The sequence below is a fragment of the Ceratotherium simum genome, chromosome 6, assembly GCF_057802395.1.
Source record: "Ceratotherium simum simum isolate JZ-2026a chromosome 6, ASM5780239v1, whole genome shotgun sequence".
Taxonomy (NCBI): domain Eukaryota; kingdom Metazoa; phylum Chordata; class Mammalia; order Perissodactyla; family Rhinocerotidae; genus Ceratotherium; species Ceratotherium simum.
Genome location: NC_141905.1, coordinates 61,761,840 through 61,788,825, shown reverse-complemented (window position 1 = coordinate 61,788,825; position 26,986 = coordinate 61,761,840). Strand labels below are relative to the sequence as shown.

General features: G+C 36.7%; 1 protein-coding gene across 7 annotated transcripts in view; it reads right to left on the bottom strand.

The window, feature by feature from the left end:
• BTRC (beta-transducin repeat containing E3 ubiquitin protein ligase) overlaps positions 1–26,986 on the bottom strand; it is a 184,310-nt gene that overhangs the window by 106,942 nt on the left and 50,382 nt on the right. For 3 of the 7 annotated variants that reach the window (XM_004427970.3, XM_004427971.3, XM_087432476.1), the window contains exon 2: positions 5,677–5,784. The exons of the other annotated variants lie outside the window; for them this stretch is intronic. In XM_004427970.3, the coding sequence (XP_004428027.1) occupies positions 5,677–5,784 (108 nt within the window). The remainder of the gene's footprint in view (positions 1–5,676; positions 5,785–26,986) is intronic. 7 annotated transcript variants of the gene reach the window in all.

Here is a 26,986-nt window from a genome sequence, read left to right as displayed (position 1 = left end):
GCCAGCCCTGATTGTCTCTTTTAAAATGAAAAATACACTTACTCTATGACCCAGCAATTCCACTCTTAGTTATTTACCCAGAAGAAATAAAAACACACGGCCACAAAAAGACTTGTACAAACAGTATATAGTAGCTTTATTCATAATAGACAAAAAATGGAAACAATCCAAATGTCTATCAATAGACAAACGGATAAACAAATTGTGGTATATTAATACAATGGAATATATTCAGCAATAAAAAGAACAAATGACTGATAAACATAACAAAATGGATAAATCTCAAAAACACCTTGATCAAAAGAAAACAGACTTAAAAAAATGTATACTATATGACTGCATTTATATGAAGTTCAATAACAGACAAAACTAATCCTTGGTGACAAAAAGGAACAATAATTGCATCTGGGGCATGGGTACTAAACTGGAAGGGTGTATAAAGGAACTTTCTCAGATTATGGAAATGTTCTATATCTTGAGAGTGAGGTTACACAAATGTATGCATCAAATTCATCTAATAAAAATATACTTAAAATCCGTATATTTCACTGTATGTATATTTTATATAAACAAAAATCTAAATAAGTAAATAAAAGAAAACCCAAACCAGAAAGATGCAAATGTAACAAAACTGTTATAATTCTAGTAGTGGGAACAGGAAAGAATAGATTTAAGCCCTGTATCTGCCAATTAGTCAGTCAGCAATATTGAGCACCTATGTACACTGAATCTGACATAGAACAAAGTCTTGTATTAACAGAATAAAATCAGCATATAAGCCCATTTCTTCCATTTTTGCTACATAAGACAGAATGATCTTTCTGAAGATAAGAAAAGAAAAATAAACATTCATATTTATAGCAATGTTGGGAAAAGCAAAATCTTCTCATCAATACCTGAACCAAGAGTAGGCTTCCCTATGATATAGAATTGGGCTGTAAGGTATGAAAAAAATAAGATCTTATTTAATAGTCTACTGTTTTATACTAACGTGAAAAACAGTATCTGCTGAAAGCCTCCAAACCTAGTCCTCTGTGAATTTTTCTAATAATATAAAACCCATTAATTTGCCAGACACTGTTCTAAAGACTTAATATAAATCAACTCATTTAATCCTAACAATAACTCTATGAGAGAGATACCATTATCATTCCCATTTTACTGATAAGGAACCTGAGGTACAGAGAGGCCAAGTACTTGCCCAAGGTCATACCTAGACAGAGCTAGGCTCAAATCTCAAGCAGTCGGCACCAGGGCCCATGCTCATAACCACTACACCATACACTGGCCTCTGGACTTCCAAGATGTTTCTTAAGCATCTCTTTTCTGCCTATGTCACACAATTTCACTCCTGCAATATAATTCAAGGCCCACGCACTCAATTTATTCCTGAATTTCCCAGCAAAATCTCTAAATCAACCTTTCTCCAAATATATTCCAGAAGTAGTAACTTATCAGAGGACTCAATAAATTTTTTTTAAATAGATATTTGTTGATTTTCGATTAAGACAAAATAGAGAAAGCCCTGACAGTGATCGTGAATTTGTTCAGAATTCCTTCCTACTGACCTTAGATTCAAGATCGCTTTAGGCCAAATGAAATTTTAAATTTTTCTTGGTATCTTTATGTCCAAGTCAGATGATTTTAACTTGTACAATTTTTAATTGCACATGATTATCTTTACCACTTATCTAATACAGTTCAAATCATCAGTATTTATTGAGCTCCAACTTCTAAAAACTACTCTACAGGGCACTGTGGAGGTCAACGGATAGGTGTAAGAGATTGCTTCTGCTTTCAAGGAATATTCTAGCATAACACTTCTCATATTAAGCTAGGAGATATAGCATAACATTTCTCATATGAAGGTAGGATATATAACTACCTAAGGTCTATTGAATTCTCATCCCCCCATCCCAGGGGGGGAAAAGGCATGTAGGTGACAACAGTATCTCACGGTGGTTTTAATTTGCATTTCCCTGATGACTAAAAATATCATTTCACGTGCTTATTTGCTATTTGTATATCTTTTTTGGTAATGTATCCATTCAAAATTTTTGCCCATTAAGTGCCCATTTTTTATTGGGTAGTTTATCTTATTATTGTGTTGTAAGCATTCTTTACATAATCTGAATAACAAGTCTTTTATCAGATACGTATTTTACAAATATTTTTCTCCCAGTCGGTGCCTTACCTGTTCATTTTCTAAACAATGTCTTTCGAAAAGAAGAAGCTTTAAATTGTGATGAAGTCCAACTTACCATTCACTTTTTTATGGTTCATGTTTTTTGTGTCTTATCAAAGAAATCTGTGCCTAACCCAAAGTCACAATGATTTTTTCCTCCCTCATTTTCTTCTATTAGTTTTATAATTTTAGTTCATATATAGGTCTATGATCCAGTTCAAGTTAATTTTTGTATATGGTGTAATGTTAACAGTCAAGGTTCATTATTTTGCATATAGATGTCCAATTGTTCCAGCATGATTTGTTGAACAGACTGAGACCAATGCATTTTAATATAACAGAGCACAAGAAGTTCATTAATATGGTTTCAGATTCCAAACTGTAACTGATCTTTAAGAAATTATAATTACCTGAAAAAGATATTAAAATACCTCTCTCTTTCAAACTATATATCTGTATAAGGCTGGATATTCTTCATATATTTCAATCAAAACACTACACCACAACAGACTGAATGCAGAAGCAGGTACGAGAATCCAGCTGTCTTTTATTAATCCAGACATTAAAGAGATTTGTAAAAACGTAATACAATGCCAGTCTTAATATTTTGTTTTAGAAAATAGTTATTTTTCATAAAATATTTTCTTTGTATTAGCATGTATGTTTATTATAGTCAAATGAATTAATAAATTAATAGTTAAATTTTTCTCAGTTCTAATTTTCAATATAGTAAATGTCTTCAATAATTCTTAAGGTGCAAAGGAGTCCTGAGAACAAAACCAAACTGCCACCATCTCTCTCTTCAATTACTGAAATTATCCCTATTCTAGCTCGAGTAATATATCTAAATGCAAATCTGATCAGGTCAAACTTGTGTTTAAATCCTTTCAACAGCTTACTACTCTTCTTAGCATCGAGACTAAACTCTTTTCAGTGGCCCACAAATTCTGTGGTGATCAAGCTTCCCCAGTCTTTCCTAACTCCATTCTCCTTGTTCTCGGCAACAATAGTCTTTTTACAGTAGAGTCCACCAAGCCCCACCTGTCCTCGGGACCTATGCACTGGCCTGAAATATTCTCCCTCCTCCTCCCTTTTGCCTAGTTAATTCCTACTCATCCTTCAGATCTTAATTCAAACACTGATTACCTGATCTTGCTTACCCCCACCCTCAGATTAGATCAGGTTCCTCTTTTATATATTCTATGGCTCCCTGCACATTTCCTTAATAGAATTTATCAATTTCGGAGATCATACTTTTGGGATATGTGATTTAATAGCTCTCTCTCTCTCATTTCACAGAATATAAATAGAATAATAATATATATAAAACTACTAAGTAAAATTTTGCCTATGTGTCACGTGCATTTTTCCAAGATCAGTAGTTCTCACCAGATCCTCAAAGGAGTCCATGACCCTTGTGTAGTGAAAGAATTAACCTACCCAAAGAGAGGTCTGCCTTTGCCTTGGGCTACCAGGAGGTGGTATCTAGGCCCCCGGAATTTCTTACCTAAAAGGTCTGTCTTTGTTTGCCTGGGAGCTTTGGCCACTGGATAAATGTGATTCATGATGGTGGCTTTGAGCCACGCTTTATCAGTTCCTGTCCTGAGAGGAAATGGAGACTAAAAGCATTAGTGTGACCTATAGGAGGGGCTAGAGACTAAAGGCCGGCCATGTGGGCAGCTTATAACTGAGCCCCAGTAAAAACTCTGGACACCAAAGGCTTGGGTGAGTTTACTTAGTTGGCAATACCTATTGTCACATACTGTGGCCTGGAGGCAGTAACACCATCTATGACTCCATGGGGAAAGGATGACAGAAAGTTGCACATTTGGAGCCCTCCAGATTCTGCCCTGTGTGTCTCTTCTTTTGGCTAATTTTAACCTGTATCCTCTCTGTATAATAAATCATTAAGTATAATAGCTTTTAGTGAGTTCTGTGAGTCCTTTCCAGTGAATTATCAAACCTGAGGGTGGTCATGGGGACTGCTAGACCTGTAACTGATTTCTGAAGTGAGGACAGTCTTGTAGGGACTATTGTCTCAGACTTTGCAGTCTGGCTAAACTCACTGCAATCCCAAAATGGTTAAAAACCAATAGGCTAGACTATGAATTCCTCAAGAGCAGAAACTTTATCAATATGATATATAGTAAAAAGTATATCTGGAGTACATTGATACTCTCAGGGTATCAATATTCTTTAACAATAATAGCAATAATATTGAGGATGAGGATGAGGATGATAAAAACAGCAACCATTTGCTGCATGCCCTTACTATAGTCTCCATTTACAGATGAAAAATAGGAGGATTAGAGTGCAATGACTTGCTGGAGGTCATGCCACTAGTGACAAAGATGGTATGTAAGCTCTGAATTAACAAATTTTAAAGCCTACACACTTTACTATATTGTATCTTATAAGACAAGCAAAGGAAGTTTAATATTAAACTCTGCAAAGGACAAACAGAAATATCCAGCATGATCATCACTAAAATAGTATCATTAAAGACTACCAACTGTTAGCACAGTTCAAGAATGTGGAATACTTTAGTTCCCCCCTTTTAAGTAAGACTTATTCATAAGCATTGTGATGCTTACTTATACCTTGTCTTTGAAATTCTTCTAAACAGAATACGAGCTACATAGGTTAAACACAAATAAAAAAACTCATTTCTTGTGTATTATTACCAAATGCTAAACACATATGCCAAATACCTGAGGCGGATAGATAACACTTCTGCCAAGAAAACCACCATATATGGTACCCTAATCTGTAAGCAATGGGCACCAAGCTCACTCTTACATTTTCCTCTACACATTTCCCATTCTCTTCCTCTATAATTATCTCTCACGTCCTGGGACTGTCCTACTGGTGTCTAGGAAAGGCTGAAGGGAACTAGAATCTGTCAGTCCATGAAAGACCAGCTGGACTGTCTCAAGCTGACTTCTGTACTCTAAGGTCTTAAAGGCTTTTCCACCTTGAAACTAGACTTGTTAATCAAGACATAAATAAACACAGTTCTTACCAAAAAAATATAAAGTAGTATAGTAACCAAGAGACATTCTGAAATAGAGCACATTATCTTTTTAGTTTTCATAAGAAAAATATAAGAAGGTGTTCAGGCAACTGGTTATACTTCACTGATTAATTACATCAATTGGCTTTACGTAGGTCCAGAGCAAACACTACATATTGAATGCTATTTGTTGAGATTACTTTAAAGTTTACTATCATACTTCTACTAGATACGAAAACCAACAGTCAAGTTGTGCTTTGTCAATTTTGGCAAACCAATAACAATGTTGTAAAGAGTGGATCAGTCTGGATCTACATTAAAAATTAATCATTAAAGGAGTACTGAGTGGTGTAAAATACAGGCAATATGAAGGAGAAAAGTGAACATAAGTAAAGCATGAGAAAGAAGGAGGAACACATTAATGAATTAGACACACACACTAATGCCCGCAAATAACCCACAGAGACAGAGAAAGTACCTGGAAAGCTGTGAGTGCGCCAGTCCCTGGGTTATACAGGCATCGCAGCGAAGGCATGCTGTCCGCCAGGCTGGAGCAGCCCAGCCACAGAGACCTGGGCATAGAGCACTGCAGAGAGAGGACAACTATGAGATGGGACAGTATGAGACAGGATGGCACAGATTACAGGAATTTTCAAGGCTTGGTTGAATGCAATAATCCAGTTGCAGCTGGCCTTTATGATAGAAACATCTTTAAGAAATACACTACTTACTTGTTCTAACCCCCAAGAGAAACTCAAAAGGGGTATTAGTAGCCAAAAAGCAAGGAAAAAGAAAAAGAAGTTATAGGTCTAAAAACCAAAATATTTAGTAAAAGTTTTTGCCCCTGTTCTTCTACATATGAGTCTAAAGGAAATTTACTTCTTAATCCAATCAATCAATTCTTTTCCTCTATGCACCTCAACTAATCTCCCACAAATTCACTACAGGGTGAAATATTGTGCAGACTAAGCAGAAAAAGGAATAGTTCATGGTAGCATTTCAATATTAGGAATGATAAATTAGAAAGCAAAATACCACAGGAAAGGTAAGGGTTTTTCCAGAAAGTGGGGAGAAGGAAAAGAAAACGTATTATAACCCTACAGCTTCGACAGCAACTAACTCTGCACAGTTTGCATATGTTTTATGTATCTTGTTAGTCTGCTATTCATTAACCAAAATGCATAGTTACCCTAGCAGCTGCCTCTTCATCTTTCCAGATGGATGGGGGGGGGGTGGACAGCGGGGATGGACAACCCAAACCCAAACATAAGGTAAAACAACAACAAAGAAAGAGAGAGAGACAGGGACAGAGCAAGAGAAAAAGAAAAAGTGAGAAAAACCAAAAAGTTGCTGGTATTAAAACCTTCTAAACAAAAAAGTATGTGTGAGGGGCCGGCCTGGTGGCACAGCGGCTTCCACATTGGCGGCCAGAGGTTTGCCGGATCAAATCCTGGGCATGGACCTATACTCACGGCTCATCAAGCCATGCTGAGGCAGCGTCCCACATAGAGGAACTAGAAAGACCGACAACTAGGATATACAACAATGTACTGGGGCTTTGGGGAGAAAAAAGGAAAAAAGAGGAAGACTGATAACAGATGTTAGCTCAGGGCCAATCTTCCTCAAAAAAAAAAAAAGTATGTGTGAGTGTAAGTATACATATACATAGTGCATTCAGTAGCAAAAAGAGGTAGAAACTATGATTTCTAGTAATACTAATTAAATAATATTAGTGTTATTGCTCCTATAGTTTTATAAAACATATCTTTTAGAAGAATTTTTACATTCTTCGAGTTTCTCTACAAGTATCCCAGGCTGAAGTTTTATCCATCAACTTGGCTGCTATTACAGCCTAATAATACTAAAAAACTAAACACCTGATCGTAGCACAAATAAAAACAGGAATACATATTTTAAAATATAGCAGTGAATACACATAATACTAAACTTTAAATTACAAGTTTTGAAATATTTAATATCATCATGGGGCTTTTTTTTCTTTTGTAAACACTCTAGTTATAGGAATTAATATTAGGAAACAAAACATGATATTCATTGTTCACACTATCTGTAATTGATATAAAGATAGTATACTGCACAGGACTCCAAAAAATGATCTGGTCTAGATCCCTACTTTCAGATCATTATTTCTTTATTTTTTAGTTAAAGTGATTGATGTTCAGGAGAAAATAAGTTTTTATCCATGATCATGAATTTAGAAAGTAGAGAAATTGGAATCAGAATGCTGGCCTATTGCTTCTTACTGCAGAACTCTTCCTCCTGCCTCCACCCATCCCTTAGTCATAAAGTGGAGACATCAGACTTCAAAGAAGGGTACCTGCTAAAGGCATCACTAGATAACATACCAACCAAAACAGCTACACCACTTTGAACTACTACAACAATCTCCTGTGTTCACCATTTCCAATGTTTCTTCTTCTCAAGCTACAATCCATTTTACAAACAGCAGCTAAACAGAATAATTATCTTCACTTTGTTATCATCTCACTCTTGTCAGTAATTCATAATGGCTCCCTGTACCTATTGTATGAAATCCAAGCACCCTATTATCAATCTGACCTTTCCCCACTGCCTACATTAACTCACCTTCTCTGTCCTTTCAATTGGCTGGCACTCTAGCTAATGAACTACCTTGATATTTTGTTGAAATACTCATTTTACCCCCATACCTTTAAACTCGTAATTTCCTTCTCCCTTTCACCCTACCAACGTACATCTACCATCTACCTCTATATCTCCTTAGAACTATTTATACTAATTTACATCTCATCCAATGGTTCTCAGTGGCAGAGATTCTCATATGGTGAGAAGGCAACCGGAAGAAAACACTAAGGGAGAGCAGGATAAAAAAAGTTTCTTTCCCCTTAAGAATCACTGTTCTACTCATCTTACTGCTTGCTCTACACTGGAAGCATCAAGTTCTTCACTAAAATAATTTCTGTAAGTAAACGATATTAAAAATTTCTAAGTCTAATGTTTTAGTCATTTTTTCAACAAGTATTTATTGAGCATCTTCCTTCTCCTAGGCACTGTTCTAGGCACTAGGGAGAGAACAATGAACAAAAGAGACAAAACTCTTTTCTTACATTCTAGTGACATTCACTCAACCTTAAATTCTTTTATATTAAAAATCCTTAATGCAGGGGCCAGCCCGGTGGCGTAGTGGTTAAGTTTGGTTTGCTCCACTTCGGCAGCCTGGGTTCGCGGGTTCAGACCCTGGGTGCAGACCTACATCACTCATCAAGCCGTGCTGAGGCAGTGACCTACATACAAAACAGAGGAAAGACTGGCACAGATGTTAGCTCAGGGCCGGTCTTCCTCAAGCAAAAAGAGGAAGATTGGCAACAGATGTTAGCTGAGGGCCAGCCTCCCTTACAACAAAAAGAAAAAAAATCCTTAATGTAAAAGAAAATCTTTGTTAGTGAGTTTCTCTCATTGTTAATGAGACAGTGTACATTATTAAGCAGTTGGTTAAAGTTCTGTATATGTTGGGCAGAAGAGAGTCTCATTTTGAAGGAGGGACTAAATTTAAGAAAAGTGGGAGAGCAAGACTCAGAAGTGAGAGTAAATAAAAAGGAGCATGAAAATACAGAAGAGGAAAAAGGAAATAGTGGAAGAAATAGAGTAGGCACTGGAAGATAGCTTGTCACGTCTTCCCCTTCCCTTCAAAAGAGGTAGATGGCTCATACACTTTTAGCCATATTGAGGCCACATGCATGATCTCCCCTTTTTTAAATTAAAATATGCATATTTATTTGTATTTGTGAGTGTTCCTTGATAAGTTTTTAAGGCATGACTCTTTTGAATGTTTTGTCTCTTTATATTAGATCCTGTGTTATTTCTGCAGTATGTACTTGATTATTTTCTGACTTTCCCTACTGTTATTCATTCTAACACTCTTCCTCATTCATTAATCCCTCCACCAAAACTTCTAAAAACTAAGAATTTGAAAAGGTTTACCCTATCTCCTTAAACTAAAGTTCCAAAATATATTTATAATCAATAATGAGCCACATACACCCAGGAAAGCCACTAGATATACTGGTGTGATTTCTAAAATAGCATTAACTTGCAAACACCACACAGAGGATGCATTCCCGATTATTACAAGACAATTGGTGTGGGTGTGAAAACGGCACTTGAATATAGTCAGATCTGCACATTACCATAAGATTTTATATGTTATAGCTCAATATAAAAACCAATTTTCAAATTGGTTTGTATTATGACAATTAATCTTATCCATACTGGTAAATGCCACTTAAAAACACTGAGGAAAAAATATAATTACAAAATTAATGGAATAGGCTATAACTTCTACTCTACCTCTTTCCCTTCTATCTTCATATTTAGGAGCATTTTCTAAATGAAGGGGAACAGCAAAGGAAATTTGGACAATAAGTAACAGAGTGAAAAGGAGTGCCATTTTGGTTACTCTTCTTTTTTTTTTTTTTGTGAGGAAGATCGGCCCTGAGCTAACATCTGCCAATCCTCCTCTTTTTGCTGAGGAAGACTGGCCCTGGGCTAACATCTGTGCCCATCTTCCTCCACTTTATATGGGACGCCGCCACAGCATGGCTTGACAAGCGGTGCGTCGGTACGCGCCCAGGATCCGAACCAGCGAACCCCGGGCTGCTGCAGCGGAGTGTGCGCACTTAACTGGGCCAGCCCTTGGTTACTATTCTTATGTATTCTATATATTTCAGGGCCATCCTGATTTGTCAATTGCTGACAGAGATGTAAGATTTTTTTCTGTCTCTCAATATTTAATAAATAATCCCCTTTAAATTTTACTTTTAAAATACCCAAAAAGCACACACAGTTTTCTGCTTAAAGACTGGGCTGCAAAAGTTTGTTTCTCCTTACAAATTGTATTTAAATTCCTAAGGTTTTTTTCCTACACTTAAAATTTTTTTTTAATTAAAAAAAAAAAGCAGGTTTTAAACCAAGCTGTAATCCAGCAACTATATTCTCACGAATAAATATTTAACTTCTTATTAACTGTCAAAGAACTTGTGGATGACCTATCCTTTAAATGTTTCCCCTACGCAATTTCAGAAGCTACACCGAAGTTCAGATCATACACATGCTTCCATCCTATACAAATCCAGCCCTACACCGAACATCTTTGTTTCCTCAGCTCATTTCCCACTTAACCTCATCCCAATTAAGTCTCCTTCGCAAAATGAAAGAAAGTTGAAGACCACAGTAATTTATTAAAACTGAAGTTTGTTACCCAAGTGAATGAGTTTACCAGCTTTTAAAAAGCATACACAGCATTTAAAAAAATGCCTGAACCTGTTTTCTACTACTTGAAAGAATCAGAAAAAGAGACTGAAATGTTGCAACAAAGGGTCTCTGGTGCTTCCAGGAGAATATAGTATCTAGCACCCATCAGGTTCAACAGCAGAAATTCATTTTCACGGAGAACATGGAAAATACTGACTCCTCTCCCCACTTGGCTACCGGGATAAAAGTCACAGTTCCTCTTCACTGATAGAGGGCCTTGCAGGCAAAGGGCTGGCCTCAGCATTTACTATATAAAAACTGAATGACAAAATCTCCTAAACTCAGGTCCCTGTTGGTCAACTTCTAGGAATAATAGAAGCTATAATAATCAACAATAAAAAGATTGCTGCATTGAGAGTTTATGTATCCTTAAGCCATGGAACAGAAGAATTCCCTTTTCACTACTATATCAACTAAAAATTTCAGACCAAGAGAACCACAGTATTCCACAGGCCATGTAATACATTGAAGCTCTACCTATACAAATTCAATGACTGCCTCTTAAGAATCCCAATTTAGTTCACTCACTTCAAAAATGAAACTCCCACCTGTCACACAGGATAATCATAACTACTTAGCCTTATTGCTCAAGGTTGTGGTAAAATTAAAATAAGGGATCTAAAAACTCCAAAGTGCAAAAGAAAAAAATGTAAAGTGGCATCATTACCAAGAACAGGCTTCCATGAATGCCACTTGCATTTCAAAATTCTGGGAAGCCATTATGAACTGCAGACCATGGAATCAATAAATTCATCCATCAATCAAATATTTATTGTTCGTTACCAGAATGGACACGAGAGGAGAACCAAAATTTATGAGGCATAAATTGTTTGCCAGACATTGTGCTAGATCCTTTAAATACATTATTTCATTTAATCATTACAACCCTGTCAAAGAGATATTAGTATTTTCACTTTAACAGGAGAGTAAACTCAAGTTCAGAGAAGTTACAGTGACAAAATGGTAATGGCAGAAATAAGACTCCAATGTGTTTGTCTCCCAAAATCCACAGACTCACCACTATGAAGACCTGTTCTCAAGTAGTTTACATTCTATTTTAGGGAGATAAGTTAACTACACAAACAATAACGACAAGGAAAAATACAATAATGAACTAAATTGTGTTAGACAATAACTACTATATAAGTTAAAATTTCTAATTTTTAGAAAAGTTCAGATAGGCTTTAATTTTATTGTAGCACTTGTTAGTGTCTGTAAATTAATTATATATTTGCTTCCTCCATCAGACTGTATTCCTCAGAGATATGAGTCAAGTCTTATCTTTTTTTTTTTTTTATCTCCAGCATCTGGTCATAGTAGATGCTCAATAAATGTGTGCTTAATGGTGAGAGATCAGTGAAAGCTACATAGCAAAGAGAAGTAAGGAAGCATTTTTTGCTTATGGAATAGTGAGAATACTGATAATATAACATTGGTTACTTTACTGAGACTGATCTTACTAGACTGGAAGGTACGTGTGTTGGATAAAGCTCTTTCACAATTCATTATCTCACTCACCTGCAAAACAATCTAATAAGGTAAATAAGAACCCAAGAGGTTAAATAAATTACCAAAAATTGATGGGTACCTAGCAAGTGGTAAAGATGGGATTCAAAACTGGATATTCTGACTACCTAGGTTAGTGCCACATAAAAAATGGCTCTTAAAAAGTCAGAGGGCCGGCCCGGTGGCATAGTGGTTAAGTTCACACGCTCTGCTTCGGCAGCCCGGGGTTTGCAGGTTCGGATCCCGTGCGCGGACCTACGCACCACTCATCAAGCCATGCCGCAGCAGGCGTCCCACATATAAAGTAGAGGAAGATAGGCACAGATGTTAGTCCAGGGCCAATCTTCCTCAGCAAAAAGAAGAGGATTTTCAACAGAGGTTAGCTCTGGGCTAATCTTCCTCACACACACAAAGAAGTCAGACATGGAGTTACCTCATTTATTAAGAAATGTGGAGCCAAAGGTAGTTTAGGGGCACTGGACTGATTACAGAAACTAAAGAAAAGGAAGCCCAGCCAAAACGTTGTTGGAATCATCAAAATAATGGCCAGAGAGAAGACAGAGGTACATCAAAACAAGGATCAACAGGACTTAATGACTGAGTATAAGGAAAAAAGGAGGATGAGGTCAGAAATAACTCCAAGATTTCAAACTTGAACGACTGGAAGAATGGTAGTGACAATGACAGACACAGGTAAACTGAAAATAGTTGGGGGGTGGTGGGTTACGTAAGTTCAGAAATCATAAATCTGACGTGATAATAAATCTCTAGTATGTGAGTAAAAATATGGCATGAAAGCTTGGGTAGAAACTTGTAATGGTTACACAGATGTGGGAATCATTGGTTTCTGTGTAAGTTGTAATGCACTAGGTTAAAAGCATTAGCTGGAAAAATACTAGGGAGGTTTTTTTGTTTGTTTGTTTAATAAAATCTAATTGATTCCTCTCCCCTCGTCTCCTTTCCTACCTGAACAATTCAGTTAAATAGTCATTAGGTTAAGTACAGGCTAAGTAGGCATCAAGCTGAGTGGCAGAAATAGCAACAGTGGCCCAATACAGGCTTTTGGAGTCCAAGTGGAGTGAGAAAGGTATCCCTGAGAAGGAAGAGGCCTAGCATAGCGTTTCAGAGCCCAAGTAGGGTGAGGGAAAAAAATCTGCACAGGAGGGTGGCCTGGCATGAGGTGCTAGGGCCCCCATGAAGTGAGGAGGCTTCCACATGGGGCTGGAGCAGCAGCGAGCAGGATGATGGGTGTCCATGTGATGGGGCAGCGCAGTGACAGTTCCCAAAGTGGGCAGAAGAAGACATTCATTGAGGGTAGAGGGACAGTGGCCCAGCATTGAGTTTCAGACCTAGAGGGGTGAAGAGGCTTAAAGGGGCAGTGGCCCAGCACAGGGTTTCAGACCCAATGGGAAAAGGAGGGTGGAAGGGGTAGACCAGTGCAAATAGATCCCAAAAGCGTGAGGAAGACATCCATGCAGAGTATGGGGTGGGAAAAGGAAAGAGAGCTGTGTCAGCAATGGGAGATGAGTTATACAGGAAGATTGATCATACAAGGGGGTAGATGAAATACTGAAGATAATAAAAGCAAGGTTTCTCATAATCAGAGAAAAGAATTACAAATACAGAAAGGAAGAAAACTAGAATGAATACTATGCTGCTGAACTAGAATTTAAGTCATTGTTGTGAACTCAAAGCTTATAGTAAATAGAGAGATAGAGAAATTTCTAGGTAAATGATGTATGTATGTGTACATACATATACACAAACACACCTCCTAGCTCTATCAACTAAGAGGGTGAGAGAACAGTAACACCCTAAAAGCAATGAGTATACTTAATGATTCTAAATATCGCTCCCTACTAAAAGGAACCAGAGCTCCTTAGAACAACAGGCTTGGAAGGGAAAGTTTAAGACGAGCTTAGAATATCTTCTTGTGGTACTCAAAGAATGATGGACACATGGCAAAATGACACAGGAGCCAGTGTGAGAGGCTCTCACAGGCTAAATCAGAGACAAATTGAACACCAAAATAAATAATGATAATAACAGATTATAACTGTGCCAGGCCAACTCTAACATGCCCCCTAATGCAACCCACCTCTTGGTATTCACAACCCTTGTGTAATCCTGTCCCCTTGACTGTGGGATAGCCTAGCAACTTGCTCCTAGGTTATATAAGATTGTAATTTCCATCTTGCTAACAGAATCTACTGACTTCTTGGCTTGCATGCTTTGATAAAGCAAGCAGTCATCCTGGACAAGTCCACATGGCAAGGAACTAAGGGTGGGCCCCAGCCAACAATCAGCTAGGAATTGAGGCTCCTCAGTCCAATAGCCCTTAAGGAAAGAAATTCTACCAAAAACCATGTAAGCTTGGAAGTGTATCCTTCCCCAATCAAGCCTTCAAGTGAGACCTTGGCCCTGGCCAACACTTTGATTACAGCCTTGTGAGAGATCTTGAAGCAGAGGACTAAGGTCAGCCATGCCCAGACTCCTGACCCAAAGAAACTACGAGATAATAAATGTGTGTTGTGTGTTATTATAAGCCACTAAATCTGTGGTAATTTGGTATGCAGCAAAAGATAACTAATACAATAAGCCACTGAATAAAACAGAAATCCATGACTCTTTTAGTGATATAAAGAATAAACTGAAAGTTTGACGAGGAACGGGACACCTGAATAGTCTAAAATATCTCCCCACATAACACTTATGACAAAGGAGAAAACAGTAACTTTACAGTGGAAAAACCTGGCTGACCTCTTAAGCAAGTGATTGTTATTAATATCACAAATAATGGAACAAATTGAAATCATGTGTCATCTGATAGAATGCAATAAGAAGAACACGGCATCATCTCTGTGATATTCCTGCCAAACATAAGCAACCTATATCTAATCATAAGAAAACATGAGAAAAACCCAAACTGAGAAACAATCTACAAAATAACAAGCCTGTAATCCTCAAAAACGTCAATGTCATGAAAGTCAAGGAAAGACTGAAAAACTGTCCCACACTGAAGGAGACTAAAGGGATAAGACAACTAAATGCAACATGTGATTCTGGACTAGAACCTTTTGCTATAAAGGACATTTATTGCCATTCCTAGAAAAACTTGAATAGGTTGTATGGATTAGCGGGCAGTCATGTATGAATTTTAATTTCCTTATTTTAATGGTTGCTATTGGTTATGAAGGAGAATGCTCTTGTCTCCAGGAAATACACATCAAAGAATTCAGGAGTGATGAGACATCATGTCAGTACCTTACGCTCAAATGATTTATGGAAAAAAAGTTATTTGCATTTTACTTTTCTGTAAGCTTGAGAATATTTAAAAATAATATAAAAATTAATGAAAATATATATTGGAATTTTGCTTTTGGCTACGATGTAGTAATTGTTATCAGACTAAATTTCATGCAGAAAAAGACAACTATAAAAGCTGAATAAAACATAGAAAACTACTTGAAGGCATCAGGGAACAACTTATGCAGACAAGACTTTAGAGGCCAAAATCCTGGGCAGGAGGGAAGTGTACTGTGGTGAACCTGACATTCTATACACAATTTCCCTGAGGCATTTGTTGACTCCTACGTTTTGCATGGAAAGAATCAGATGCTGAAATACCAAGTTTAAAGTGTATTTCAGCAATCTCACAGAGCTAAGGAGCCAAAAATTGGAGTACAGAGCCCATCGCAGACAAGGAGCCTTGGTAAAAAAAAAAAATTAGGCTTTCAGTTGATACCACTGAAATGTTACACATACCAGAAAAAGAAGGGCACCAGAAATAGAGCATTCTCAATCAAACCAAAGAGATATGCCCATGAAAGGAATATTAAACCCTCTCTGAAGGAGGATATTATCTAGAGTCTCTACCATTTTCATAAAAAAAGTTTAGTATTCAATAAGAAATTATCAAGAATTCAAGCAAAAGGGATCATATGCCCAAAAAACACACAAAAAAAGCAAGCAGTAAAAACAGATTCAAATAGCCAAGAGGTGAAAATAACCCAAGTGTCTACTAATGAATGAATGGATAAATAAATGTGGTATATACATATAATGGATCTATTATTCAGCCTTAAGAAGGAAAGAAATTCTGACATACTAAATTCCATTCATATGGATAAACCTCAAGGACATTATGCTATGTGAAATAAGCTAGTCACAAAAAGACAAATACTGTATGATTCCACTTTCATGAGGTACCTAGAGTAATTAAACTCAGAAAAAATGGTGGTTGGCAACAGCTAGTAAGGAGAGGGGAATGGGAGGTTGTTGTTTAATGGGTAGAGAGTTTCAGTTTTACAAGATGAGAAGTTCTGGAGATTGGCTGCACAACAACGTGAATTTAAAACCACTGAACTGTACACTTAAAAATGGTTAAGATGATAAATTTTATGTTACGTATATTTTAACACAATTTTTAAAAGCCCCAAAAGTGATACGTATTGGAATTCTTAGATACAGGCTTTAAAATAACCATGTTTAAGATACTCAAGAAAGATGAAAAACTGAAGAGCTCCACCAGAAAACTGAAATCTATAAAAAATATATATATAAAAACATGGTTATCCTATAATTAAAAAATTACAAAAGGTGATATTAAGGATTCTTTAGATTGGTTTGAGAGCAGATTAGAAACAGAGCAATGAGAATTAGTGAATAGGAAGGTAAGTCAGTAGAAAATCATTGGATTGAAACAGAAATAAAGGATAGAAAAATATCAAAAAGGATATAAGAGGTATAAGTGACACAATGAAAAGTAAACATGGGTATATTTGGACTCCTAGAAGGGAAAAGATAGAGAAAATGGGGCAAAAATAACCTTTAAAGAGATACTAAAATTTTTTTAAAAACTCATGAAAATCATCAAGCCACAGAGTCAAGAATCTCTACAAATATACAAAGCAAGCATTTTTTCTATGCCTTGGCAAACTGTCACTCTAAGTTTGGATCAGCTTTATCCTTTGCACTTTCAATGTTGTGAAATATCTCTAACAGTTCCTTTAATGTAAAGTTTTTTGCCTTTAATGTGAAGTTTTTCCTGGGACATCATCTTTTTCATCACAACCACTTTCCTCACTATTGCTAAAGAGTTCACCTTCAAGGGGCTGGCCTGGTGGCGCAAGCGGTTAAGTGCATGCGCTCTGCTGTGGCCGCCCGGGGTTTGCCGGTTCGGATCCCGGGCGCACGCCAATGCACTGCTTGTAGAGCCATGCTATGGCGGTGTCCCATATCAAGTAGAGGAAGATGGGCATGGATGTTAGCTTAGGGCCAATCTTCCTCCGCAAAAAGAGGAGGATTGGCATCAGATGTTAGCTCAGTGCTGATCTTTCTCACCAAAAAAAAAAAAGGTTCACCTTCAATAAGTTCCTCTGGCTATAGATCTAGAATCTATTGAATGGGGTCAGTATCAACATTTCTATGGTTAGTTAATTCTTCTATGATTCCATTTACCTTCAACTCAAATTTCAATTAAAGTAGTATTACTTTTTGTTCCTTTATTTCATCTTTATCGGCCAACTGCCTCTTTTGATTATCCAATCTTGTAAAATTTCACATGGACTTAACACTGGGAGAGGAGGAGATAACACAACTACACACAATGTTGTCTGTACATAAACTAAATAACAGATGTGCAATGACTAATCACCAACACACTTCGAAAGAAGTGACTGATCATGATGTGCATCTGTTTTCCGCAGAGTGATCTGGGGACTAGAGAGCTAGGAATGAAGTTTGTACTTTACAAAAACTACTCATAGTTAATATACTATGGTAACTAAAATTTGAACCATGTTTTGGGTGACCGGTATTATTTAACTACACTGTAGTAACTGACATTTGTGCATATCAGAACCATGCAAAGTAAGGACTTCCAGTACATTAAACTGAAATAAAATAGAAACTCTAAGTAAAAGAAGAACATTAGACTTCAGAAGTCTAATAAGGGAATAACTGGTATCAAACTTGCCCAACCCTCATAGACAAGAAACCTGGACAAAATATGTGAAACATATATTTGAAGACATTGGACAACAGTGCCAGATTGTAAACCCTGAAAGACAGGAAGTAAATGAAGTGATCCTTAAAATTGTCCTAGTCTTATACCTCAAGGCATTTTCCAGTCTGCAGCACAAGAAAGCGGAATCCAAGCAGCGTATACGATGGGACCACTTATTGAGGAAACAGAGAACAGAATTCGGGGAGGCTAAAGAGACTAGACTTGGTGAGGCAGATTATCAGAGAATGAATTACGTTGAAGAAAAAGCTCCAGATATCTGAACGTGGGACCCCTTAAGTCTGTTCCTGAATACTAAGTCCTGTTTGCATAGGGTGAAACTCTACAAGGCCAGGCAAAGAAATACGAGGAAACTATAATCTCAACAACTCCTAGAACCCACAGAGAGCTGGAGGACTTTTCTGTTCTGAACAGTCAGATTGCAAAAGCCTAACTGAACACTTGGGACATTCAGTAGGAGCCCCAGAAAGCTTACATCTCAGTTGTAGGGATGAACTACACTAGAAAAAAGGTTACACTAAACCTACCCCAATAAAGCTTAAAATCAAGCCACAACAGCATCAAGCTGACCTGTAAGAAACTTAACTGCTGGCCAAAATAAACTCAACATTTTTTTTAAAAGACAATAAAATACAGATATTGAATATTGTAACTTTCACAATGTCAAAATCTAAATCTAAAATTATGAGATTAGACAAGAAGCAGGTCACGAAAAAATGTGACCCATAATGAGGAATATCAGTCCATAGAAGCAGATCCAGAAATGACAGAGATGATGAAATTAGTAGACCAAAACATTAAAATAACTATTACAACATAAACATAGTGAAGAGAACTGTAGGATATAAAAAAACAAATGAAATAAAACTTCCAGAGAAGAAAAATACAATACCTGAAATGATAATTTCAACAGATGCAGTTAACAGCTAATTAAACACTGTAGAAGAAAAGATCAGTGAACGGAAAGAAACAGCAATACGCAAAATAAAGCACTAAGAGAAAAAAGACGGGGAAAAAATTAAACAATGCCTCAGTGACCTACAAGAAATAATCAAGTTGGTCCAACATACGAATAATTGGTGTCCCATAAAGAAAACCAGGGGGAGGGAGTGGGGAGGAAGCATAAAATACATTTGGAAAATGAAAACAGATACCATCTATAAAAAATATGAAAAGTGCCAGAAATATAAATATGTGGGTAAATATAAAAAAATCTTTCTCATTTGAAAGTTTCTTTTAAAAACAATAAACTTAAATTTAAGCAAAAATAATGCATTAGATATTCATAATATGTTTGGAAACCAAATGTATGAAAATAACAACACAAAGGATAGGAGAAGGAAATGGAAATACATTATATGTGAAGTAAAATACTATTTCAAGGGAGACTGTAAAAAGTTAAAGATGCATATTGTTTTGCAAATTTTTGCAAATAGAATCTGAAAAGGGTCAAGCATCTGGAATATATAAAGAACTTTTACAACTTAACAGCAAAAGACAAACAACCCAATTAAAAAATGGGCAAAGGACTTGAATAGACATTTCTCCAAAGAAGACACAAAAATAGACAAAAAGCTCATAAAAGAGTGCTCAACATCATTAGTCATTAGGAAAATGAAGATCAAAACCACAATGAAGTGCCCTTCACATCCACTAGGATGGCAATTTTAAAAGAAGCAAAAAACAAAAAAACCAGAGCCATCCAGATACTTCAGAAGAGAAGCATGCAGGAGATTGAGATGAACTGGAAAGAGCTTTATCATCAAAGTCCTACCCAGTCTAAAAAGCTTTTGAAGCTACAAGTAAAAAATAAAAAATAAAAAAAATAACAAGTTGTGGTGAGAATATGGAAAAACTGGAATCCTCATACATTGCTAGTGGGAATACAAAATGATTCAGCCACTGCAGAAAACAGCTTGGTAGTTCCTCAAAAGATTAAACATAGAACCACCATGTGACCACTTCTAGCAATTCCAGTCCTGGGTATATTTCCAAAAGAATTTAAAACAGGTACTCAAAGAATATGCTATGCATGTTCATAGCAACCTTATTCACAATAAACAAAAGGTACAAACAGCCCAGATGCTCACCAACAAGTGAATAAATAAATTGTGGTACATATATACACTGGAATATTATTCAGCCATAAAAATGAATGAAGTACTGATAGGCACTATAGCATGGATGAACCTCAAAAACATCATGCTAAGTGAAAGAAGCCAGACACAAAGGTCACATATTGTATGATTCTATTTATATGAAATATCCAGAATAGGTGAATGCAGATTGGTGATTGCCAGGGCCTGGAGGGAAGGGAGAATAGAAAAAAACTGCTTAATGGATAAGAAGTTTTATGTGGAGTGATGGAAATGTTTTAGAACTAGATAGAGGTGGTGATTGCACGACACTGTGAATGTACTAAATGCCACTAAATTGTTCACTTTAAAATGGTTACTTTTATGGTATGTGATTTTCATCTCCACAAATATAAAAAATAATATAAATACAAAAAAATTTAAAAATCTGTGGCTAACATATTTCTGTTGGACAGTGCAAGTCCAAACATTGAAAGCAGGTTGTTACACTGAATTAAAAAGCAAGACATAACTATATATTAACATATACAGATAAATTAAAAATAAAAGATTAAAAAAGATATCATAAAACATCATCATAAGAAAGCTAAAATGGCTATATTAACACCAAAGTTCACTTCTGAACAAAGAAAATTAACAGGGATAAAGAGGGTCATTTCATAATGATAAAGAGGTCAATTCATCAAGAACCAACTATCTTAAAAGTGAAGTACTAAAACCAATATTTCAAAATACAACCACAAAAAACACAGAACTAAAGGGAGAATATACAAAGCTATGATCATAGTTTGAGGTTTGTGTCTATGTGTGTGTGTGTGTGTGTGTGTGAGAGGAAGATCAGCCCTGAGCTAACATCCATGCCAATCCTCCTTTTTTTTTTTTTTTTTTTTTTGCTGAGGAAGATTGGCCCTGGGCTAACATCCGTGCCCATCTTCCTCCACTTTATATGGGACACTGCCACAGCGTGGCTTGACAAGCGGTGCGTCAGTGTGCACCTGGGATCCGAACCCGGGCCGCCAGCAGCAGAGCATACACACTTAACCACTATGCCACGGGGCCGGCCCCTAATTTGAGGTTTTAACACGCCTCCATCTGCCGCTTGGTAGAATAAGCAAAAAAGAATTGAAGAGCACAATTAATAAACTTGACCTAATGACTTACCTAGAATACTGAAACCAACAACTGCAGTTGTTTTCAAGCACACTGGCTACACTTGCCAAATAGAGCTTAAGTTGATACCATGAAGCAAGTATCAACAAATTTCAAAGGACTGAACTTGCACAGAGTATGTTGTTAACTAGCTGTGAACTGGTATCAAAGAGATAACTAGAAGGGGTTCTGGTTCCAGTTAAGACGGAGTAAGCACATACTCTTCTATATCTCTCACTGAATGCAGCTACTAACAACGGGCAGAATGCATGGTGTAGCTATTGGAGGACTCTGAAAAGTAAATAGCAGTAGGCAGATTGAGGAAGACTTCAACACAGCAGTGAACCAACAATGAATTTACCATTTTTGTTTTATTCCTCCAGTATCCACCAACCTAGACTGCAGCCTGAAACCTAAAAGTAGGTATTGGTGTAGGCAAAGAAAGATCCAGGAGAAGCCCTCTAGTTCTGGTCCAAGGAGTATAGAAGGGGTATCCCAACACTCAGAGAGAATGGTGGAAATCTCCCATTTTTCTTTTTTTCAAGTTCTCTCTATTCTCTCCAAGCATTCCCATGATGAAAGCCATGGTAGAAGCAGGAGCCCTAAAACTCTGAAGTAAGGAAATCCTCTTTGATCAGAGGAGTTGTGATCCTAAAAGGCTGAGACAAAAACTCACTGCTTTTTTCCCCCTCTCTATCTTCCTATCACTTATCCCCAGATGCAGCAACATATTCAGGTACAGCAGCTTAAAGAAAGACCCAGCTTTCTAGCTGGAAGACTGAAAAAGGGAGTCCCAGGGAACTAGACAGTACTGGGGAGATCATGGAGAGGGAGGAGATCAAGAAAGCAAGCCTACAAAGTGATCTATGAACTCCTGTGCCGACCTGCAAGCTTCACATACGTGGATATGACCCAAAATAACAAGCCATACACTTTGAGATCTGAACTACAAGATAAACTACCATCCAGATCCCAGACTGGCCACTGAGTGGCACACACATGGAACAGATTTCAATAGCATTGCAAAGACATTAAAAACAGAATAGACATTGAGACCACAACCCCACAGAAGGCTGTCTGAAGTTGTGGGCTGAACCCACCCAGGCTGAAAAAAACAAACACGTCAACAATGGGATTTAAATAAAACTCAGAGTCTTATATTCAAAATGTCCAGGATACAACCCTAAAACTACTTGGCATACCAAAAAAAAGGGGGAAATTTCAACTCACATCAACAGATGCCAATACTAAACTGACACAGATGTTGGAAGTACCTTTAGAGACAAAGACTTTAAAGTAACTAGTATAAAAATATTCTAATAACTAAGGACAAACATTCATGAAAGAAATGGAAAGATAGAAGGTCTCAGCAAAGAAATAACAGATATAAAGAAGAACCAAATGGAAATGTAAGAACTAAAAACAACTGAAATTTAAAAAGTCACTAGATGGACTCAATAGCAGAATGGAGATTACAGACCAATATCCATTATGAATATACAGGCAAAAATCCTAAACGAAATACTAACAAATAAAATCCAGCAACATATAAAAAACTCATACACCATGAACAACTGGGATTTATCCCAGGAATGCAAGGTTGGCTGCCTTGAGTCCTAAAGATGTTCCAATGCCTAGCTCCATGTCTTTGTAGTATCTGACTATACATCTTCCCCTTTAGTATCAGGAGCTATCTCTGTACCCTTAAAATAGTTGCCCCTTCTTGCTTAAGGGGAGAATGAAGCAACCTGTTATTTGAAACCAACAGTACTTGATGAAAACAGAAATATAATTCTAAAATGAGTATTATCCCCAGAGTAGACAGAGCTTCCATGGGAAGCTGCACTTATTCCAACAATGCCATCAATGCTTGAAAAAAAATTTTTTTAATTTAAGCCTTCCAAAATGAAACTGGATTAACTTCATAAGACCTAAACGAGTCCCTGCCTGTAAAGAGACTGTAATCTAGCAGAAAAATTAGATTTAAAGGTTTAGCCACCACCTGTTAACATTTATAAATACTGGAAAACACTAGATAAATTAGAATTAAAATGTAAAATTTTACTAGTTTGATATCATTATTGTTAAACCATATAAACTCACACTATTCTTATAATCTCAGGATGCCTAGCCCACTGTTGTACACATAGCAGAAGTGTTCAAGAAATTTCTGGAGAAATGAACTGTTGAATTATCATCACAACTAAGAGGTCAGGGGTTAGTCCAGGAGTTAAGACATTAGGTTCTGGCGCAGACTTGTCCTAAAACCAATTCTAAGATCTTGAACAGTTCACAATTTCTATGTACCTCAGCTTGTTCAGTGGTAAAATGGAGTAGATTAAAATATCTCTAACAGTAACTTGCAGCAATAAAATCCATAATTCTGTGATTTAAGTCTATATACAACATTTCTAATATGGATTTTTCTACAGGAATTACCACAAAATTTGGACTAAAAGGGTGAAAATCCTTTTTAAAAAAAAAGGAGAAGGGGGAGGAAAGGAAGTGGTTCCTGAAGCTTACTTAGAATTGTTAAAATTCAAACTTGGCTGCTTTCTAAAACAAATTTTATTCATTATTATTTATTAAGTATACAATTAGTCAAATATAACACTCTGATAAACTAGAATTTTGAACAAACAAATGCTTTAAAATTCTAATAACTATGCATAAGCAGTAAATTATTCTTACTTGAATTTCTACTGCTGTGTAGCGCAGGGTTACTAAGTACATAATTACATAAGAGAGCCACCCAACTTCCAAAGGAGCCATTCCAATGAATTGTGTAAATAATATGCTTTAAAAAAACATAACCTCCTCACATATGAATTTAGATTTACCAGATATGGAGTAGCTGTGTACCTGTGAGACTAGAACAGTCTTAAAAAGGCCTTCCTAATTACGAATTTACCAGAGAGAATAGAATGACCCAAAGCAAATTAATACATAGTTTTTTTCATAACTTTCTATAAAAACGTTTCACTACTCTGCTTTAGTACAGAAAACAAAAGATCTTGAAAGTCACTGGCTTGAGATAAGAACTCCAGAGTAAAAGATTTTTGGCCAAACTTTTCTAACACTGACATTCTTGTTTTCTTAATTACCGAACACTTGTGTTTTATTTTTCTTTCATTTGTATCAACATAATAAGTTCTAAATACTTCATTAATGGCTGACTTTACTGTAAGATTGTTGAATTTGAAAGAATAAGAACAATTTTCTTTTTTTTTTTTTTTGTGAGGAAGATCGGCCCTGAGCTAACATCTGCCAATCCTCCTCTTTTTGCTGAAGAAGACTGACCCCGGGGCTAACATCCATATGCACATCTTCCTCCACTTTATACGGGACGCCGCCACAGCATGGCTTGACAAGCAGTGCGTCAGTGCGCGCCCGGGATCCCAACCGGCGATCCCCGGGCCGCTGCAGCAGAGCGCGCACACTTAACTGCTTGCACCACCGGGCCAGCCCCACAATTTTCTTTTTTAAAAAAATCACATAAAATATGTGGCATCAGGGCATCATAATAATATGTAGATGTCACATGTTCTCTGTACCAAAAAAGTCATTTTTAATACCTATCTACAGGAAATCAACCAACTTAGTAAACAAATTTATGCATACAGCCAGGGGATACCTTTATTCTCCCCATTACAGAACAAAAAGTAAGGATATTAACTTACATTTTCCTTCCTACATTATTAAAAATCACCTTATGCTAAGTAAAGAGAAGTCCTATATTTTTGAAGTGCTCATTTACTCAGTAAGAGTAAAACTGCAATTATCTCAGATTAGTACCTATACCTGTACTTAAAGACCTTTTAAATCACGACACAAAGAAATTTTTTGGTTATACTGGAATTTCATTGTATTAAATTCAAGTCAAATCCTATTCCAATAAGCTCTAAGGGACTGTCCAAATTCTTTTATTGCCCTAGAATTTATTGCATTAAATATTATTTGAAATAACTAGGCCACCAGCTGAGGCCTGGAAATCATGGGGTTACACAACAATTTTTGATGATGTGGGGTTGGCCTATACACAAATTTCAAATGATCATAGTGCTCATTGGGAAGATTAGGCTTTATGTATTTCTGAGAGAGGGAGGGAGGGGAGAAAAGGGGAGAAAAAGGAGGTGAAGGGAAAAGAGAGGAAAAAGAAAAAGAAGGCTTGGTTGTCACTAGCGGAGTAAACAGAAGTTGAAGCAGTCTTCCATTTTGGTGAAAGGCATTTGTAACACTTTTTTTCCAGTATGGATTTACATGTTTGTTCATAGCAGTCGGTATGACTCAACAGAGGCCAGTGTCATATTAATAATCCACATATTAAGGCAGGCTGGCTGCCATATGAGCGATCAGAGCTCTTGTTCCTCACTTCCCAGGCAAAAAGAGCAAAAGAAGCCACAGAGTAAAATCCTTTGATTGGGAGGTGGGAGGAGAGGAGACAAACCCTCACACTAAACTTCTGGATCATCCTCCTCTCTACAGATGTGTTTGCTCTCACAATGAGTTCAAAAGGGAGAGCTATCTGGAGGTTTCTTCTTAACGAGAGGGAAACTCTGCTCAGGAAAGGATCCCCTGATAGCAAACAGTATTTCAACGACTGCAAACCACGTATCCCAGCCCTCTTGGGTACTCCTTAACTTAACTTTTGCGTAGGAGTAAACAAAAGAAAATTACTTGCTCATTAGAAAGAGAATAAATGCCTACATAAATAAATGGAACCATATTACATGACTTCCTAGGCACCACAGACCAGCAGAGAAGAAACTCATTTTCAGCAGTGTGTTTACTTCACTATTTGCAAATGGCTGGCTGATTGGCAGCTACAATATACGAAATAAATAACCATTTCAAAGATCAAGTGTCATGTTCCCTGGTAAGTAACAAAAATGAACATTATCTACCCTCCCCATCCAGTTTATGGAATTGAGCAGGAGAATAGGTTTATTGGCTATGTGATTGCTTGATATGTTGTGAGGACATTTTCTGTGATGGTATGGTTATTATTTAGGTCAGACAAGAAATTCTTCTTTCTCTCAGGACATCAGTATTAAGAGTTACTCACAAGCAGGATCCAAAATGAATATTTCTGAAGCAAGTGAAATGTGACAAGAAATTGTGAAATGGGGAGTGATGAGTATGCCTAATAATTTTTTTCTTCCAGGAAAATAAAGTATCTGATCTTACAATCCAATTTATCACAAGCCAAGATACAAACTAGTAAATCTCAAATGGACAATCTGATGATATTGCCCACTTTTAGATACCAATCTAAAATCAGTACATCAGATTTTAAAGTAAAATGTTTTTTACAGATTTACAAACTAGCCTTAAAAACTTCTGTTCCAGGATGTTAGGAGAAAGGGATTCAAATCTATGCATTGTTACATATCAGTGGTGCTGCTATATCTAGGCACAGTGGGATACAGGCACTTATAGTCAGCTTTCATTTTCAAACTCCTTTACAAAAGGTTAGCTAACCTGATGGACTCTTTGAAGTGTTTGCTGGGTATTGGAACCATTTAATAGCCTTGATTGTCTGATCTAAGTCATGAGTTATATATGACCTACTACCATTAAATAACAGCAGAAAGGGATGAGTATCTTACAAATCTTTCAAAACAAACAAACAAACAAAAAAAAAAAACTCTAGTTCTCTTTCTCTTCCCCCATCTTTTTTCTGCTTTTTAAAAAGAGATTTC